Source organism: Colletotrichum karsti, assembly GCF_011947395.1.
Source record: "Colletotrichum karsti strain CkLH20 chromosome Unknown Scaffold17, whole genome shotgun sequence".
NCBI classification, from domain to species: Eukaryota; Fungi; Ascomycota; class Sordariomycetes; order Glomerellales; family Glomerellaceae; genus Colletotrichum; species Colletotrichum karsti.
Genome location: NW_024065917.1, coordinates 446420 through 466447, shown reverse-complemented (window position 1 = coordinate 466447; position 20028 = coordinate 446420). Strand labels below are relative to the sequence as shown.

The following is a 20028-nucleotide window of genomic DNA, read 5'->3' as shown; positions in this document are numbered from 1 at the left end:
AGGTGGGCCGTTTGCTCTTAGAAGGAGAATTCTTATTCGTCATTCAGCGAATGACTCTCAAATCCAGATCTCTTGTTTGTGGGGAAGCTGCAGTCTGGCGGCTTTGGGGCTGCGTGGGCTTTCCAGACGACATGATTCAACCGTCACAAGCCTGTCGACTTCTTGCGATTTTCATCATTTCTACATTTGACTGCTCCCACTCATCCGGGCTTCCGAACACTTCCTCCACGCTTTATTCTTTTGTCAATCTATTCTACGGTCCCAAATTGGTCTTTGCTGTGCGGAACTTCGAAACCTTACTCGTCCCCAGACGGACATGGATCGGCAAGGAGTCGTGGTCGTAAACGGTCTCTCGGTAAGCTAGGACTTGATATCCGAATCAACGACAACTCAGCAGGTCATTGTGCTGTCATGGTTCAGACAGGGGGCGGGTCGAAGAGGGTTGCGCCCGGACGATAGGATCACGCTAACCTCCTATTCGCAGTGTACAAATTGTCGAAGCAAAAAGGTATGGAAAACTTGGTACAGCAAAGAGTCCCGAGAGCCTAAATCTCGTGCAGATCAGATGCAGCCGTGATACACCCACGTGTGAACGGTGCAGTAACCAGGGTCTGACGTGCCACTACCCCCAACGGAGAACGAGGAAGAGTACACGGAAGGAGACGCAACATCACACGTAAGTGATCAAGTCCATACATGGCATGTACGATAAGAGAAACTTACCAACCCCAATTGGGATGAAGAACCGACAACGAAACGTTGTCGCTGATCCTCGAGAGACTACAGCGCATCGAAGGCAGATACACATCCAAACCATCCTCGCCGACACCCGGTTCTTCATCTCATCGTCAGCGATCAACCTGCAGTTTAGCTAATACAACCGACAACGATGTCTCTGAAACACCCTGCTCTAGCCCGGCTTCTTCCGGGCAGCCTTCTCCAATGCTCTCAGTCGAGGACAGCATTGGTTTTCTGGCGCTGAGGCCTAGCACATCTGAGGCTATTCCTTCACAGTCATCTCCACTTGACGTAACATCCACCCTCAGTGACACATTCGACCGTGTACGAGATCTCAGATTGAGACGTACAGTAGGGCTCCAGGCCATCACCACAGAACATGTTTACATTCCACCGGAACTTGCGAGAACATGGATACACAGTAATAAGCCCCCAACCCCCCACCCCTCGGCTCGAATGATAACTGACATGTTATCAAGACTACTTTCTTTACACTCCTATAGAGACCTTTCTCAGTCTTGTTGACCGGAAAATGATCGAGATGATCCCTGACATGCTGACTATGAAGCATGTCACTCTGGACCCCTGCATTCTGGTTGTCTACTACATCATCCTTTGGCGTGGATGTTACATTCTCAACAGCAGATCATATCAGAGTCCCGATCGGAAATATGCAAGATATCTATACATCTGCTGTCTGCGCGCCTTACCAACTTGGCAACAAGAGGCGACTGGCTCAATAACAGACTTCGTGGCCGCTATTTTCATGGTACGTGAAAGCTGAGAACCCTCCAATCGTGGCAGGCAGAATCGGTTTAACAGATTTACAGACTGGTGTCGCTACGGAAATGTTCGACTGTGAATTGAGCTTGGAAATGCATCAACTGGCATGTGATTATGCCAAAGGCCTTCACATGCACAGTCTCGATGGCAACGACTACTTCGCAATAACAGGATCAACCAGAACGGACGACGATCGCCGAGGGATGTGGGAACTGATTCAAACGGATCTGTTCTATCATTTGATGTACAACAAACCAGCAAAGTTGTTTCCCAACTTGGACAGCTGGCAAGTCAATTTGCCGTGGCTTTCACTCGACTCGACCCCCGACGACAACACAAAAGTGGATACCATTGCTTTCCTATTTCGCAGCCGGCTTACGTTCGTCCTGATCCATTTCTTTCAGACCCTGAAGACTGTAGACTGCGAGTCCGAAGCTGTCGAGGCTATTGAGCCACTGTGTCACGAGATCGAAGCCTTGTTCGGGGAATGGAATATTGTAAGTGGCCCAACATACGATGCAAATCTGAATCTGGGCTCAACAGTTATACAGGACGACTGGCTCGAACGGTCCGCATACGACATGATCAACCAGTGGGTCCTGGGCGACTTGGTTCTCAACGGTTACACCTGCATCATCTTCATGCTCCGCAAAGCCACACTACTAAAGACCAACTCGCCCAACCCAATATCGTCCGACGACAACATTCCCAAGACCGATCTTGCAGCGAGAGCTTGTCGCCGAGTGCTCGAATTGACGTATTTGATGCTGCATGTCTGGAAGTTTCCGGTAGCAGAAGCCATCTCGTATATACTTGGCGCTTACCGAGCTCATATCGCGTACGCCCATGTGGCTAGCAACGTGATTAATTCACCGAATGCCGGAGAGATGGGTGCTGATCTGGACTTACTAGATCGAGTAGCTCATAGTATCGAGACAGCTGCACAGGAAGAGAACGATTTTGTACCCTTGGTGCGAGTAATGAAGAAGATCAACGCGGAAGTAAGAGAGAGGGTGACAGGGGAGAAGGGAGACTAGGCTCGGTTGATAAGCAACATAAAACGACGGGTTATTCAGCTAGGTTAGCGTATTTCGTCCATCGGATCGCACCGAGGACCTCGGTGAAGAGACCGGAACAGTCCGACAACCACTGCCTCAACACTTAGGCGCTCGATTTGTCACTGCACCGGGAATACTGAAGAAAGACTATTTGAAATGAATTTCCCACGATTGGTGAATGAATTTCGACATATTAGTCAGACTTAACCTTGACGCTGGCATCATCCTCAGGGACACGTCGCGATATGTACCACCAGGCCTCGAGACCGCTGGCGCGCTTAGTGTCACCGCGAAGACATGTCTGTGTAAGACGAACTTTGGCATCAGTGAGCCCGGCAAACGCAAAGGCAAAACTCAGTCGATTTGAGTCGGGCCACACTATCGACTTTGGCGACCTAGCTCAGCGTATCGAGTCAACTCGGAGGATGTAAGCACGCCTACAACCATAGTTGAACCGCAGAACCGAAACTCACAAAATCCCAGACTACAACGACCTCTAACATACGCAGAAAAGGTCCTCTTCGCCCACGCCGACAACATCGGCGACCAACCCCTGGAGCGCGGCAAAACCCAGCTCAAGTTACGTCCGCGGCGGATAGCATGCCAAGATGCCACGGCCCAGATGGCAATCATCCAGTTCATGTCGGCAGGCCTCGACTCCACCGCCGTGCCGACAACAGTGCACTGCGACCATCTCATCGTCAGCCGGACGGGCCAGGACGAGGACCTCCCGCAGGCGTTGAGCACGCACAAGGAAGTATACGACTTTCTTTCCAGCGCTTGTAAGAGGTACGGCATGGGCTTTTGGAAGCCCGGCGCCGGTATCATCCATCAGACCGTATTGGAGAACTATGCGTTTCCGGGCGGCATGATGGTTGGGACGGACTCGCATACGCCGAATGCGGGAGGGATGGGTATGATTGCGATTGGTGTTGGTGGTGCGGATGCGGTTGACGTGATGGCTGGGTTGCCGTTTGAGTTGACGGCGCCGAACATTATCGGCGTGAGGTTAACTGGTCGACTCTCTGGATGGGCGACGCCTAAAGGTGAGCATTTCTGGTTTTGATGGAATATCTGGCATGCGCAAGGTGACTGATTGAGGTTTCAGACGTCATCAATAAGCTGGCTGGGATCCTGACCGTCAAAGGCAGCACGGGTTCCATCATCGAATTCTTCGGACCCGGCACGGAATCCCTTTCTGCGACTGGTATGGCAACGGTTTGCAATATGGGCGCCGAGACGGGAGCCACTACGTCAATTTTTCCGTACTCAGAGGCCATGAGAGATTATCTACAAGCAACTCATCGCCACGATGTCGCTGAAGCCGTGGGATTTGCGGCTTCAGAACTTCGAGCCGATACAGATGCCCAATACGACAGGATTATTGACATCAACCTGTCAGACCTGGAACCCATCGTCAACGGGCCCTTCACTCCGGACCTCTCAACGCCAATTTCAAAACTGTCGGAGACTGTAAGCAATGAAGGCTGGCCGAAGGACCTGACGGCGGGGCTCATCGGCTCCTGCACAAATTCGTCGTTCCAGGATATGTCGAGGGCAGCAGAGCTGGCCAAGCAAGCTTTGAGCGCCGGACTAGAGCCCAAGATGCCGCTCTTCGTGTCGCCGGGAAGTGAACAGACTAGGAAGACTCTACAGGAGAACGGGGTGCTCGAGGTGTTTGAGAAACTGGGTAGCAAGCTACTCACCAATGCGTGCGGTCCATGCTGCGGGTCTTGGGATCGCCAGGACATGGAAAAGGTACGCACATCTCATGTTTAGCGGTTGATGTATTCCTAAAGAGTCGTTTCTAACGTCCAGAGCAGAGCACCAAAAACTCCATCCTAACCTCCTATAACCGCAACTTCACAGGCCGTCTAGACGGAAACCCCGCCACGCACATCTTCCTCGCCTCGCCAGAAATGGTGATGGCCAAGATCTTCTCCGACGACCTCGGCTTCGACCCGACATCAGATTCCCTCACCACGCCCTCAGGCTCCGACTTTCGTTTCCAGCCCCCGGACGGGGATGCCCTACCTGCCCGAGGATACTCGAACACGGATTACGTCTACAGCGCGCCACCGCCAACAGGTCGGGACGAAGTGGAGGTGCAAATTGCCGAGACATCGAAGCGCCTCCAGCGGCTCGCTCCCTTCGAACCGTGGAACGGCGCGGATTTCGAGAACTGCGCCATACTCATCAAGGTCCGAGGGAAGTGCACGACGGATCACATCACGCCTGCCGGGCCGTGGTTCGCGTATCGAGGGCACCTGGGGAACATCTCGAACAACACCCTCATCGGCGCCGTCAACGCTGAGACTGGCAAAGTGAACTCTGTGCGCAATTGGCTGACCGGCGAAGAGGGTGATCTTCCTGGCACGGCGCGGGCCTATAAAGCAGCTTCTCAGCCATGGGTCGTCGTCGGAGATCATAACTACGGGGAGGGGTCTTCGAGGGAGCACGCAGCGCTGCAGCCTCGGTACCTTGGATGCGTGGCTATTTTGGCCAAGAGCTTTGCGAGGATCCATGAGACGAATTTGAAGAAACAGGGGCTTTTGGCGCTCAAATTTGTGAAGGAAAGCGATTATGACCGCATCAAGTCGTCTGATCGGATCAGCATTGTCGGTTTGAAGGATGTTGAGCCTGGGAAGAACGTGGCAGTGAGAATCACGCCTACTGAAGAGGGCAGGGAGGCGTTCAGCATTGAGGCTAGCCATACGTTGACGGGGGAGCAGATTGAGTACTTTCGAGAGGGAAGTGCGTTGAACTTGATGGCGAAACGCAAACAGATGAAAGAAGACGCTGCAGTATAAGAGACTATTGTAACCTAGATTGCTCACGGATGTAGTTACCAAGCAGTTGATCATCGGAGTGAAACATCGAGGGGATGATCACGAGAGTGAACTCGGAGCAACTCTATGTCCAAGAATCTTCAGCTGCGATATCAAGATGCCTAGATATGTTTTATTGAATTGCTTGACCTGAAAAGTGTATCTTTACTTCCAAAATACTCTGCCTTCCATCAACCTACGGGCCGTCCTGTAGACAGTCGCTGACTCCAGAGAACCGTCCTGTGCGTAATCGGCAGCGACATCCAAGGTACCACTCGCGTGGAAGATCGTCACATCACCATCACCGTCGCCAGTCTCGACACACTCAGAAACCACAGTACCCTCAGCAGTCGCCGCCGCCGCAGCAGCCAGCGCAACCGTGACGGGGATGGCCTTGTGGGGTTGGTCAACCGACATCGCCCGAGCGACGAGGGTATTCCTCTTCCCATCCTTTGGGGGCGACACAATCGCAATCTTGGGCACGCTCCCTGGGACCTTCTCCTTGGACTCTGCCAAACCCATGAGAACACCAGCACCGCGACGTATCTTGTCCAGAGTCTGCAGAAGAGTGGGATGATCCTCGATACCCTGAGGCGTGATGGTTCCCTCAACTCCAAGAGCCGTTGCCTGCACGAAGACGCAGGGGTTGCCGGCGTCGATGCAGGTAACCTTCACATCCTCAATCTCATCAACCTTAGACTCCGTTGGGAACAGCTTTCCAGTCCGGGATCCAGCCGGATTGAGGAACTTCAGCTGCACCTTCGCCGCCGTCCCCGCCACGCCGTCAATCGCAAAGTCGCCATGCGCAGCAGCTTCCTTTCCGTCCACCGGAAACACTGACTCAATGACCTTGCCGGTGTTGGTATTGAACACCCTCACCGTGGCCTCCGTCGCGCCGTCCGCTACATCCACCAGACCGGAGTCCACCGCGTACGGGCCCACCGCGGCGCTCATGTTGCCGCAGTTGCTGGAGTAGTCCACGTTGGTGTTCTTGATGCCCAGCGACACGAAGGTGTAGTCGACGTCCGCGTCGGGCCGCGTGCTCTTCCCGATGACGCAGACCTTGGACAGGCTGGAGATGCCGCCGCCGAGACCGTCGAGCTGCCGGCCGTACGGGTCCGGGCTGCCGATGCTGCCGAGAAAAATGCGGTCCCACTCGGAGCGGTCGGTCGGCAGGTCCTCGTGGCGGAAGAAGATGGCCCGGGACGTGCCGCCGCGGTAGTAGGCTGCCGGCAGGCTGCTTTGAGCGCGCATTTGGGTGATGTTTCGGACACGGGTCAGGTGTGAAGGCGAAGTTGTTGAGGTTGCAATGAGATGGTCTAACGAATTCAATGAGCGGCGGCAACGGCCGCCAAGAGTCCTTATTGATGCCATTCTGGCGGTCGAATGTGCTGAGAAAAGTGACTTGGCCCAGTAACGGACTGCATTGAGCGAGCATTAAGTGGACAAAATCCGGCAATGAGTCCGGCACGGGATTAGCCCGCGATTCGGTCTCCGAGCGCCGTGCTTTCGGTTACATCCGATTGCCTGCTTCTCGCTGGAACTTCAGTTCTCCTTGAAATGACGTTTTGATAGTACACATGGCAGTATTCTTATTCCAAGCAATGAAACAGAGTAGGTATAACTAACTATTTCCATCAATTATATCCGTTATTGGTCTCTTTGGTGGTTACTCCTGGCGCTGTATTCTCCGCACGGGATCACTAAACAGCAGCAGTAAGTCCTTGGCCCAGTGAACATCAAGATCCGTCGACATCTATTATTTGTATACCTTCCCCGGATTCGTCATCATGAGCTTTTCCCAAGTCTCTTGACTATCGACCCATTTCCTGATATTTTGGACAATGAGCTCATTGTCAATTTTCCGAAACTCTTCAATGGCATCTCTACCTCGCGTCAGACGATTATGGCCTTCGCCAGTGTGCGGCCAGTCGCTTCCCCACACCAAGCGATCTGGCGCCGCCCTAGCCAAAGTACTGATGATCGGCTCCATGTCGTCATAGCCGCTTTCCGTTCTGTTGGAAAGACGATATAGCCCAGAGATTTTAATGATCGCTTTTCCCATCTCCGCCAGTCGGATCAGTGAGTCAAAGCCAGGTTGCTTGGTAGAGTCAACGGTCCCAAATTCTCGTTGATCTGGCTGTAGCTTAGAGGAGCCCCGCAGCCCGCCGACGTGATCCGCAATGACTTCGACAGGGAGACTTGATATCGTATCGAACAAATCTGACACCGATATCAATAATCTTTATCGGAAGTCATCAAGATTTTTCACTTACCGTCCCAAATCGGCGCAGCACAAAATAACTGAATCTTCCAACCTGGCAAGCTGTGAATCCGTACAGCGGTCCTCACAACCACGTCCCGCAGGGCCTGGACATCAGTGTCGCGTCCATCTGCCTGCATATTAATCCTCAAGCCCCGAACTCCCAGCTCATGCATAGACTGAAGCTCTTCGTCACTTGTGTTGTCAATGTCAACGACCGCAATCCCTCTCGAGGACTGCGCGCCGTCATCGCGGAGCTTGCGGAGGTGGTGAAGGAGCACCGTGTTGTCATTGCGGTAAGGCGACGGCTGGACTAGAACTATGTTCAGCGGTTGACTCCCTGTGAGGCCAGAGCTGAACTTCAAGAGCTGCGGAAGAGTAGCTTGAGCTGGAGTATACGACCTCGAAGGCGCAAAAGGGCCAACGGTCGAGTCAAAAATGTGAACGTGCGTGTCCCAGCATTCTGGTGACAGGCTAAGCCCCGCGACGCTTTGAACTGGCTGAGCCGTGGAAGAAGGGCTGTAAAACAGTGAGTATGCACGGCCGCCCGCCCTGGGAGCCCATCCCGGTCTAACTCACCTGCTTGGAGTATTCTCAGCCATTCTGAGGCTTGAGTACTGTTTTCTACCAGCAGACAGTGTTGGACTAATTGTCCTGAACTCACAGTAGCCTGCACGAACGGACCGTGAAAATATGACAGACATTGCTCAATACCACCAGATACATTGTGCAACTAACGTGAGGGGTTCCTGACGGATAAAGTCCGCCATGAGCGGCGTTTCCCCGAATGCCGTCGTCTCCACTTTTATCCGGATCGATCCGACGGACCGGCTCCGATCTCTTTCTCAACCTTCGACCTCGCATCGTCATCCTGAGACAAGCAACTGCAGTCTCTAGGGACTAATCTGCGATAACTCTCTGATCCATCATCGATATCATTGGGGATTTGTGTTGCTTGGATCACCGTCAGTCTTTACTATCGATGGCAGAAGACACAGCCGTTGACGGGGCCTCTCCGGGGTCTTCGCCGGCTCAGGCCGAAAACATCACGACCCCTAGCTCCACCAACCGGCTGAGGTCAACAACACACCGGCGAGGCCTCAAACGTGGAGTTGCAGCCTGCGAAAGATGTAGGAGGAGAAAACAGAAGGTGAGAGCAGAATTGACGGGCTTTTCCCGCTCCAACGGTGACTTCTACTAACAAGGGGTCCATCTGCGTGTAGTGCGACGGGCAACTTCCGATATGTGGGCAATGCTCGGCGGCAGGCACAACATGTGTTCCTTCGGAGCGCTTTCATGTCCGAGTGGCCAATCCCGATTGCGAGTGTGAGCGCCTCCGAAGGCAAGTGGACGACCTCACTGCACAGCTTGAGGCGTTGATGGCTGCCGTCGCAGATGGGAATGTCGCTTCACATTCGTTACATCCTCCAACCACAAGTAGTTCAACGGGCAGTCTCAGACCACAGTCATCTTTTGAAAGTCGAGCGGCTAGCTCGTCTCACGTCGATCGCCTTCTCCGTTCTACATTCTCAAAGACAGGGGTAGTCAGGGTCGGGGATGAAAGCCTCCTGAACAGTCCATCCCGTCTATGGGACGGGGTCTCCACTGGAAGAACGCCTAGTTGCCCAAGTGTCGCGATACAACCGAGCCTGGAGGACAACAACCATCTGATCGAGGGTTTCTTCAGCCGTCGATGGCCACAATTTCCAGTTCTTCACAAACCAACCTTTTTTGACAAGCACTATCTTCCGTTTTCAAGAGGAGAGGAGGTCAGCGGACTTTCGCTATTCCAAGTCAACATAGTCTTGTCCATTGCGGCCTCAGAAAAAGGTCGCACTGACGAAAGACACCGGCGCTTGCAGGATGAATTCTTCCAAGCCGCTACAGACAACCTGGGCGATGCTTTAGCGGCGGATGACTTCGATAGCATTCAATGCCTGCTACTTCTTTGCATATACGGAACCAATGAGCCTCAGTCAGTCAACTTGTGGTACGCCATAGGTATGGCTCTACGCCTCGCGGTAGGCATGAACTTGCATCGTGGCGAGGCACTCGCATCAAAAGAAGCCCTCGAGGCAGAAATGTGCAAGAGGCTCTTTTGGTGCGCGTATACCATGGATCGAGGTATATCGATATCGCTTTGTCTGCCGCTAGGGATCCAAGATACCGACATTACAATGCCTCTGCCTTTTTCGATATCTGACGATGTTCTCGCCAATCCAGCGCAAGACGCAACTCTCAACTTCGGTCCCGATGTCAACGATCTTTCGACATTCCTTCACATCATCGAGCTCCGGCGCATCAATGCTGATATATACAAATCGCTCCACTCTGCCGGGGACTCAAACCTTGCAGGAAGCAACATCGACGTCATTCGAGTTCAACATCATACAAGATTGAACCAATGGCTCGTAACCGCGCCTCGATACCTTGTTCCGACATCTATGCACCAGACACCGGAATGGTTCCAGATCGCCTACCACTGGGCAATCATGAACCTTTACAGACCATCGCATGCCTCTCCAGTCAGCACCATCGACGCACTCCGCCACTGTGCCGACTCCTCCATCAGCCTGATTAGCTGCTACGGTGCCCTCTACGCCAAGAATAAAGTTACTTACACCTTTGTGGCCTTGACCTCACTTTTCATGGCTGGCGTCACGATGCTTTACTCTCTGAGAGCCAGCGCCGCGCTACGGCAGCAGCTTACTCGAGACATCGTGGAATCGAATATCAGGTCCTGCACAACTTTGCTCCGTGACATATCTCACGGTGGGGATGTCGTGGAGAGAAGCGTCGAGATCATCGGGAGATTGGGGAGAGCTACTCTGGCATTCTTTGAGAGCAACCTGGATCCTGCGGACAACCAGGTAGACACGGAGTTCATGTCTTGGTTCGGACTGAAGGGACACCATCCACCAGACCATGGCTCGGCTCAGCCGACGCCAAGTGCTGATATTCCCTGGAATGACTTGTTCGAGCATGGGTTTGATCTTGGCAACATTTATTGCGGTGATGTGTTGATATAGTGTACAATTAATCCATGTTCGTCTTCAACATCGTACAGAAACTGCTCCAGGCTATTGAGGGGATGATTTCTCTTCCAGCCAGTTGATGTAAATTCGCAGTCTGTGGCTTATGCGCCAAGCAACGTATCATGTCGGGTTCAGAAGTGTGCACCCGCAAGTTTATCAGTCGGGTACTTGATTCGGAGCTCATCCGATGAATACCAATCGTGTTTGTTGGCAATACTTGCCAAGCTCTCAGCAACGCAGCAACGCGCCATGAACGAGCAAACAGAACCCCCGGGCCAAGTCCGCTTTCCAATGTCTGAGGTTAAAGTTGCCACACCTGATCTTCCAACAGACATTCGGAATGTCGTGAGGATAAGGTTACTTTTGTGTCAAGCGTTGGTGTCGTTTCCTCGCAAACCCCGGACCCAATTCTAGCCCATCTACTCACACCGACCCATATCCCCGCGATCTCTTTCGCTTCTTATTTCCCCAGGTTCTTCCAACATTGCGGGGAATCCCGCTTAGGAACTGCCTGGGGTTTAGGGTGGACTTGGCAAGAATGAGAGGCGCTCAGGTAGACGGAGGTTACATCTGAAAGCCGCAGAAGTATAAGAACCATCAAGATGACTAGATGTTGGTAGACAGAAGTATTCCAAACAAGACAAGACGCGCCCATCTCTTCTTTCATATCATCTCTCACGAAGCTATAGGCCAAGATCAATATGGGCTGCTTCAACACCCATGCCGCGGGAACGAATGATCCCCCTGAAGTGCGAAATTGGCGCATCCACTTGATCGCCCTTGTGGCCTCCATGTCGGCCCTCGCAAGTGAGCACGCTATAATTCCTAATGTCTTCTTACCAACTTGATGAAAGTGAATGCTCATGACCTCAAAGTGGGTTACGACAGCGCTGTGATAGGCGGTACGATGGCTCTCGACTCATTTGTCAGGGACTTTGGCCTCCTGAATACCGAACAGGCCAAGAGAGACGAGGTTCAGGGCAACATCGTCTCCACGTTCTACGTAGGAAGATCTCTTGATTCTTTCTTACGCTGGCCTGTCAGACTAATTTGACGGGTTTCCAGGCTGGCTGTTTTTTCGGCTCCCTGTTGACCTTCCCCATTGCTGAGAAGTTCGGCCGAAAGCGCGCAACTCTCATCGCTTCTTGTGTCTTCCTCCTGGGTGGTGCCGTTATGACAGCAGCTAACGGCAACATGAACATGATTATCGGCGGCCGTGCCGTCGCAGGCCTCGGTATCGGCGCATGTGCTCTCGTCGTGCCTGTCTACATCGCCGAAACGGCCCCACCATCGATCCGCGGCCGTCTCATCGGAATTTTCGAGATTGCATCACAAGGCGGCGGCATGCTCGGCTTCTGGATCAACTACGCAGCCGACCAGATCGTCACTAATGACGCAAAGGGGCAATGGATTTTCCCGTTGGCATTCCAGTTGGTCCCCGGAGGTCTGCTCTTTACGGGCATGCTGTTTTGTCCCGAGAGCCCCAGATGGCTGGCCAGAGGAGACCAGTACGAGGCGGCAGAGCGGGTGCTCACGAAGATTCGAGGCTTACCGAGCGAACACTCATATATAAGGCACGAGATGTCCGAGATTCGTGCTCAAATCGAAGAGCGAAGCACCACGAAGATGAGCAAGACGGCCAAGGTAAAGAAGCTGTTCCAGAAAGGAGTACGCAATCGCATGGGCATCGGCCTGGCCCTGATGTTTCTTCAGAGCTTCATGGGAGTGAATATTCTGACGTATTACTCGCCTCGAATCTTCGAAACTCTCGGTGTTACTGGAACATCGACGAAGCTGTTTTCCACTGGATTTTACGGAGTTGCCAAGACCCTGGGAATGATTACGTTTACGGTCCTTATCATCGAAAAAGTTGGGCGCCGCAAGGGCATGATATGGGGCTCGGCTTTGGGATGCATCCCGATGTTTTACATTGGGTCCTACGTCATGAAGGCCAACCCCATTGAAGCCGCTGCTGCCGGCAGACCGGTCGTCAAGGATGGTTGGGCTTATCTTGCCATCACCTGCGTGTATATCCATGGCTTCATCATCACCGCATCTTGGCAGGTAAGATAACCCGTGAGGTTCAAAGGAGGTCATTGAAACGAATTTGACTAACAGTTATCAACAGGGAATCACCTGGACCGTGTGCTCCGAGATCTTCCCAATCGATATCCGCATGTTGTGTGTAGCCCTCACGACAGCCGACACTTGGGTAGGCTCTTTTATCATCGCGAGGACTACGCCGTACATGATATCAGACTTGGGATATGGTGCCTACTTCTTCTTCAGCACCATTCTCGTGGGCATGGGTATATGGGCTTTCATATTCGTACCCGAAACGAAAGGTGAGCAATCCGGACTTTTCAACAATGCATAGCCTTCTTTGCTGATTAGTTATGTTCAAAATCCACAGGTGTTTCGCTCGAAGAGATGGACGCTCTGTTCATGAAACCTACTCACAAAATCGTCTGGGCTCAGATCCGTCGGAGACCCTTGGATCTGGATTCGAACAACGTCCGGGGAGATGGCAAGGAAGTGGAAGTCGAAGAAATTGAGAAACGATGAGAACAGTCAGGACCCTACTTCAACAGTCCACCTCAAGGTGAGACTGCGTTGGGCGATGTTGGAGAAGGCTTTATTGTGGGGTGGCTATCGTTCTTTCGTCTGCCACTTGCCAGAGAAGCAGACTCGTGGAACACATGTATCTATGTAGGCCTTGTAGGCAGTGGAACATCTACGTCGGCAAACACAACGACCGCATCCTTCTCGTCATAGTAACTACTATAACAGTCACCACCCCAAGGGCTCCAGTACGCGCTCCCATACCCTTCCACCGGTGTATTGTCCTTTCGACTCTTGACTTGATCCCAAAGCTTTCTGATCTTCATGAGAAGCTCTGGGTGTCCCATCGGAAACAGTGGTAGTGCCTTTCCGTACATGCAAAGAGCACGAGCGAATTCCCCTTCCTCCTCCTTCGCCTGAGCGAGAGATGTGAGCCAGCAATCATCCAAGCTCTCGGCATCCTTCCTCAGAACAGCACATGCTATACTATCCCCTAGACTGGGGATAACTCTGTTGAAACAAACATCCTGAAGTTGATCCCGCTCCGCCTCCTCTTTCTCGATTATACGATCGACTTCACGCATATCCTTGTCGTTCCAGAACCAGCCACCAATAGCCACGGTATCCTTGATCATATCTGCGGTACCAGAGTCCAGAAGTGTAGCGTTTGCAGTTAAAAGAATGTCTTTGACGGAGTAATTTTCAAATATCTCAACATGGAGGCTGATAATTGGCTCGCCCTTGGGCGCGGGAGGAATACCTTCCAGCCGCAACTCAATCAGTGGAATATTTCGCTCCGTCGGAACGAAGCCCCCGAGGATGATTGGTATTGAAATTGTGGTTTGATTGTCAAACGTTGTTGTAAGATTGAGAAGCTTGTCATTGGGAAGGAGGGAGTTCCGCAGAAACACCTGCTCCGTGACACCACCGACAGTGCCGACCCCTATGGCTCGGCGCAGGACCTCAAAAGGGTAGCCAATCTCCCAGCAATCAGGGCCAGCAAGAGTGTGAGTTACCATGGAAGTACCCAGTGTAACAGCGTTTGAGCCATCTTCAAGGGAGATGAATTCGAGTGGTTGAGAAGAAGAGTTGGTACTGTAAAGCTCTTCCAACATGGAGCGGACCAGTGGGTGATTGGCATGTTCGCCTGTCAAGATAATTCGCCGTATGTCCGTCTTCGTCAGGTTGGCGACTCTGATAACGTCTTTGACGTGCTTCATTGTCTTTTGCAAGAGGTGACTTTCAACCTCAGGGCTTCTTCCGCGTTGTTGTTGGATGAGACTTGTGAACTCGCTGGCGATACCGGTATCTCCGTAGGAAGACAGCGTCTCGGTCACACCGCAATCGATTTCGAGAACCGATGCCTCAAAGTCGTCAAGGCCGAGGCTGTATACCAAGAAAAGCTCCTCGTAGTCACATTCTTCAGTTAACCCATTGCCCCATGCCGCAGCACTTGGAGCCATGGCGAGTCGGCTGACATCCAAGCCTATCTGTTTACCGAGGTCCTTAATTATCTCACGCAAGGGCTCGTCGTATAAGTATTTTGGAATAACAACAACCGTAAAATTTGATGCTTCTCCTAACCAGCCTTGAGCAATGTCTTTTGCATGGCTTAGGATGGCGGTCATTGTCTTATTAGATGAGAATGTTTCGCTGTGTGCGCGGTCGAGGGGTGGGTTGTCGAAATCCTTGCTGATGTAGTATTCTGGTTCATCTTCAAGACAGATCATGCGGCTGTTCGTCGTCGCTTAGTTGGAGAATAGTCATGCGCGTATGAGCTGAACGGAAGACTTACCTTGTGTTGAATAAAACGTGTGGTAGACTTTCCTCTTCACGACATCGAAACGTGTCAGGGACTTTTTGGTGAAGCGGATAATATGTCCAGTCTGCGAAGCTCATCAGTTGGTGATGCATCTTGTGATCCGTATCTTGAGGCGCATCACATACTCTGATTGTGCGTTGGCGTTCTTATGATCCCTTTCGCGATTAATCCCACGCTTGAATGCGAGTGACCTATGTTCTTTTCGACTCGTTAATGATCCAGCTAGTGTTGTCAGAGGCTATAGAGAGTTATTACCACGGCGAACATGTTCGGAAAGGCACTATCTCGACATTCTATCGAAGAAGACTGGGCGACGAAAGTCAATAGTAGAAGGGCTGTTGTGACGATGGTAGAGCAGAGTTCGTGCCGTCGGGCGACAAACTTGGACATGGTCATAGGACTGCGCTTGGCGGGATCTGGTGTGAAAATATTTGGGAAAAGTCCTCGTCAAAGAGCTTTGAAACTTGGCGTATCGAGATTGTTATGCCTCAACATAGCTTTGGGTCTGGCCAGATTTTGAACTTCGCCGAAGTCGTGATGTTCAGGCCAGATTGCCAACCCGCTGATCGCACAACTGCCCTTCCTCTCATCTAGGCCGCACAGGCAAGGTGCTCACTTATAATTAGGTACGTGGCCCGTGCAGCGACTGTGATGATGGGCTTAAGGTCCAGGCAGCAGCGGAAAGTAGGTAGCCGCATCATAACAACTATGGAAGTTGACTGGGGAGCAGAAACTTGAGAATAAACTTCTTCGCAAGAAGATTCATAAGATGACATGATATTGGCTTTGTAATCGGTTCATTACTGCTGCTAATACAACGTTTCTGGTTCCCGGCCGATGTGCGACGAGATCGGCCCCACATATCCCGCTCCGGCCCGGGGTTATCGGGATGGGAAGCAGACTACTGAGCGGAAGGCCCCCTCGCCGTTTAGCCGGGTCTCATACCGTCATCGCTCCCGTTCAAATCCCCTAACGAACAAAATGCTGACACTTGAAGGAGTGAGTAGATGCAGTGTGAAGTCTATTGTAGATCGCCACAAAAGCCCCATCCTGGTTTCGCCCTGTACCATTAATAGTTAGATCATGCATTTCTCATGCCACATAAACGCTTGGATGCTTACATGTAATACCAGTTGGTGTACGCAGTCTGTCCACCGAAGCGACAGCCTGCAGCCTCTGACATCATGCCGCCCATGCACTCCATTACATCGATGTTGCGGCTGTCCTGACCGGTGCCGATGAACTGCCGTTATGTGTCAGCAAGATGATAACACTTAGTGGTTTCCAAACCAAACAGGCATGAGAATCATTGAACAAGACTACAAAGTATAGTGAATACATCCATACATACCTTTAGCTCAAAGTCCCATCTCGAGCGTATGTCATCCTCCAGGCAAGCGACCTTTGATTGACCCGGTTTGAAGTCACCAACAAAGCTCCTACAGAGGTGTCGTATGTTGACGATCTGGTTCGACTCGGAGAATAACGTTGATCTTCCCGTATTGAAACACTTCGCTGAAGTACCAGAAGCAAACGCAATGGTCGTGAGGGCAGCAATTAATTGCATTTTGATTCGTGAAAAGAAACCGATATCCTCACTTAATTGAAGAGACTAGCTGAAAGACAAGTCTTCGGCTTTTCTGGTGAACCTCTTCAACTTTTATGTGGAGTTTCATAGAGGGACCGAAGGATGACAGCACCCAAAGGTTTATATGCCCACAGGGTCGTCGCTGACTTCTAAATCACGTCTGAGCTTTGGGGCAAGGGCAACATTGATTCTTTGTTATTCGTTCGAGGGGGCTTTCTGGTGTAACGGACTTTGATCCGCCCTCGTAGCAATCAACTGAGCAAACGACATGGAGCTTCGAATCTCGATCATGCCCCCGAAAGACAGCCTCCCAATTTCTAAACAATAAAATCCAGCGACTTCTGAAGAAGAACTGTGGAATCTCATATCAATGAATAAGCTCTCACATCATTTCGGAATCGCGAGTTGCAGGACATGCATGGAGATAATGAGCACTCCGAGTAGTTGAACGATGGCGAGACATGGCTTGTTTCGTTCCTACTCAATTCTCCTTGTCTGGCGAGCGACAAAAGCCCTTGATTGCTTGTACATTGACAAACTGCTTAGCCCTTCGTACGACAGAAAAGTCAAATTTTTTTTCAATCTGTACTACGATAACAATAGCTGAGATAGATTAGCCAGTCGTGTATGTGACCTTCGCCGAATTGGAATGAGCCGAAGACCAACCGGTTAAATTGGAAAGTCAAGGGTACCTGTGTAATTCTCACAATTTGTCGCGATGAAAAGTGCAAGCGCAGGGCTGGGTGACCTCAATGCCGAAGGGATGCAGGAGCTCTCCCGGCCACGATGCCGGCCACGACCGAAGGTGGGGCCGATATGTGGGGATGTGTGCCGGACCCGTACCGGCGAAGTATTGAGAGCAGAACGGCAAGTGTAGACCACTACAAGATCCGAGCGGAAGAATTGTTTTGAAGAGATTACACTTTTTGAGTCCTTCTTGTTCCGTCAAGAAGCTCCAAACCTTGAGATCCATGGCGAAGTAGGAGCACATTTCCATCTAATCGTCCGAAGATGGCAGCTTCCCCAGCAAACACCTCAATACGGCCGCATGAATCTGGACGTCTTTTCACAGCTTTATTCACATTTGTAATTTTTCTAAATCAAACACGGTGGCACGGGGTTTTGACTACAACATCTTTTCATTGAATCGTCTCCGACTATGGATACTTGACAGTCAGTTGATACGAATCTTTCTCCCTGCTTCCAGAAGAATCGGTCAAAGTCGTTTTCAGATGCTGAGACCAAGGTTGACGACGCGGACCAGCCAAGTTGCCATCAACATTGAACATCAGTGTCTCAAGAGTCAACACAGCCAGAACTAATTGAGCCGATCCCACGGATATCCCTCCTATTTCAGAAATCCTGCTCAGACAGTCGCGATCTAAGCACGTCTTCCCAAGCGAGACTTCCTGCGGAGAGCGCGCTTAGCACAGTCGGCAGAGGCGACAGGGGCGGCGGAAGAGACAGCAGATGGCTGAGCCACCTGAGTGACGGGGGCGGCGGAGGTAGGGACGGCGCTGGCGCTGGCAACGGAAGTCGGGGCCGCGGAAGCCGCGGGGGTGCCACTGGCGGGGGCGTCCGAGACGGGGTCGCCCTTGGCGGAGTCCTCGAGGGGAGTGCAGTCACCGTCGCTAGCGGCGCCGTTGAGCACGTTGACGGTGCTGTCGTCGCATTCGTTGGGCCAGGCCTTGGGGCCGGGAGGGGTGTACTGTCTCAGAGGCGGCCAGTACCTAGTTTGGCATACATTAGCTGACTTGATTTGAGATGACAGCGGAGAAGTCATTCAGACGAAACGTAAACTGATCATCGACGGGGCAAACGTACATGTTGACGAGGATGCCAGGGTCTCTGGGGTCGTAGGCACCGGGGAACTTAACGGTGGGACCAGGAGTACCAGCGCCAGAACCGGTAACCTTGATCTGGGCGCAACCCATGTCTGCGTCGATTAGCCAGGTTCGAGTTGATAAGCATGATATTACTCACAGAACTGGGCCTGGTAGAGGTCGGCGCTGTGAAGGGCAAGGTGCTCGCCGCGCATGAGGTACTCGCCGGCGGGGAGGTCCTTCGGCAGGGTGAAGGTGAAGTTGCGAACACCGCCGCCGATGAAAGATGCCCACTGCATAGGGTCGACCGTCTTGTTGGACAATGAAGACTGGTAGACCTTGAACCATTCGCCGTCGCCCTTGTAGGTCTTGGCCGTCTCGGGGGCCTTGCTGAGGTAAACCGCCAGAGGGCCGGGGTGGCCGATGTACTCGTTCATCTTGAAGCCGACCTGGTCGCCGGCGGCCACGGTGAAGGTCTCGGTGGCGGCCATGATGTCGTCGTCGATTCCGCCGTTGTTGCAGATGATGTCGGTCGAGTTGACGGCCGTGGTGGGTCCGTTGCCGTTCTTGGTCTTGCGGACATACTTGTAAGCGTCGGTGCTCTCGCCGTTGACGATAAGGGACTCGAAGTTGTAGTGAGCAGAAGCGGCGCCCGCGAAGAGCGCAACAGCGGTAGAGAAGTGCATTGTAAAGAACGAAAGGGGCGTCAAGCCAAGTATGTAACTGAAGTGAAGAGAAAAGAAGGTGGTGGGCAGAAGAAGGTTTGGTGATAGACCGGATGGCTCAAGGTCTGTATTTATGTCAAAGGCAACCAACGAACAAGCGCTGGCCCTGGCACGCGAACGCCTCAATAGGCAATCAATTCATTCCCGCATCGTAGTTAGCGCATGCGTTCCTGTTTCGTGTAAGAACATTCAGGAGCTGTTCGTCCACAGTCTCTCGAGATTTTGCTCTTCTAGGTCGGTTGACTGAGACCGGGCGCTACGGAGTTGGAGCCGCTGTCCCCATTGGGCAGTACGGCGAGATCTGTTTGAGTTAAAGATCGTGTACCGTCCGGAGTAAGGACAATAAGATTAACAAGCGATCATAAGGATCTCTCCAGGCCCATAATACTTAAGCGTACATCCGTGCCGTCGGTGGGCAGATAGATTTCGTCCAATAAAGTTCACAGAGCTTGTTGCTTGGCCTTTACAATCGCTCTCGCTTTCGGCGTCACCCGAACTGGGTCCCCGACCTGCAGGCTGCTGACATCTTGTTTCTAATACACTTTATTTAATAGCTGTAGAGGTTGTAGCTGTTAATTAAGAAGAGTCTCTACGCGCAAAGTATTTCCACTACTCATTGACATCGGTGGGCATATGTTCTTTTACCTTTCAAGAGCGGTCGATAAAGTGAGTTGCACTGGCAGGATTTTATTCTGATTGGGAGGCTTGGCGACGACAACGCACGGTGCGACACTACGGACGGCAAGCTGGTGTTTTGGTGAGTTAGGCAATTTTTTTGCGAGAAACGGTCAGCCAGCCAGGAA

General features: G+C 52.1%; 6 protein-coding genes across 6 annotated transcripts; 2 read left to right on the top strand and 4 right to left on the bottom strand.

Annotated features, from left to right (window-relative positions):
- Positions 1 to 942: 942 nt before the first annotated feature.
- CkaCkLH20_05941 (aconitate hydratase) lies at positions 943 to 5389 on the top strand (the record flags this gene model as incomplete). The annotated part of the gene is made up of 8 exons (XM_038888658.1): positions 943 to 1159; positions 1218 to 1507; positions 1569 to 2018; positions 2073 to 2522; positions 2948 to 3006; positions 3063 to 3625; positions 3688 to 4337; positions 4403 to 5389. 8 exons carry the CDS (start codon positions 943 to 945, stop codon positions 5387 to 5389), a joined length of 3666 nt encoding a protein of 1221 aa, XP_038745994.1.
- A 183-nt stretch (positions 5390 to 5572) lies between these two features.
- On the bottom strand, positions 5573 to 6661 carry CkaCkLH20_05940 (duf453 domain protein; the record flags this gene model as incomplete). The annotated part of the gene is made up of 1 exon (XM_038888657.1): positions 5573 to 6661. One exon carries the CDS (start codon positions 6659 to 6661, stop codon positions 5573 to 5575), a length of 1089 nt encoding a protein of 362 aa, XP_038745993.1.
- Positions 6662 to 9847: 3186 nt separating this feature from the next.
- On the top strand, positions 9848 to 13270 carry CkaCkLH20_05939 (quinate permease; the record flags this gene model as incomplete). Its single annotated transcript, XM_038888656.1, has 6 exons — positions 9848 to 10540; positions 11395 to 11512; positions 11581 to 11708; positions 11771 to 12769; positions 12834 to 13050; positions 13119 to 13270. 6 exons carry the CDS (start codon positions 9848 to 9850, stop codon positions 13268 to 13270), a joined length of 2307 nt encoding a protein of 768 aa, XP_038745992.1.
- A 140-nt stretch (positions 13271 to 13410) lies between these two features.
- CkaCkLH20_05938 (uncharacterized protein) lies at positions 13411 to 14997 on the bottom strand (the record flags this gene model as incomplete). The annotated part of the gene is made up of 1 exon (XM_038888655.1): positions 13411 to 14997. The coding sequence occupies one exon, from the start codon at positions 14995 to 14997 to the stop codon at positions 13411 to 13413; it is 1587 nt and encodes a 528-aa protein (XP_038745991.1).
- Positions 14998 to 16206: 1209 nt separating this feature from the next.
- Positions 16207 to 16656, bottom strand: CkaCkLH20_05937 (uncharacterized protein; the record flags this gene model as incomplete). Its single annotated transcript, XM_038888654.1, has 2 exons — positions 16207 to 16332; positions 16441 to 16656. The coding sequence occupies 2 exons, from the start codon at positions 16654 to 16656 to the stop codon at positions 16207 to 16209; spliced, it is 342 nt and encodes a 113-aa protein (XP_038745990.1).
- A 1402-nt stretch (positions 16657 to 18058) lies between these two features.
- Positions 18059 to 19186, bottom strand: CkaCkLH20_05936 (cellulose-growth-specific protein; the record flags this gene model as incomplete). The annotated part of the gene is made up of 3 exons (XM_038888653.1): positions 18059 to 18407; positions 18502 to 18613; positions 18661 to 19186. The coding sequence occupies 3 exons, from the start codon at positions 19184 to 19186 to the stop codon at positions 18059 to 18061; spliced, it is 987 nt and encodes a 328-aa protein (XP_038745989.1).
- Between the last annotated feature and the right edge of the window lie 842 nt (positions 19187 to 20028).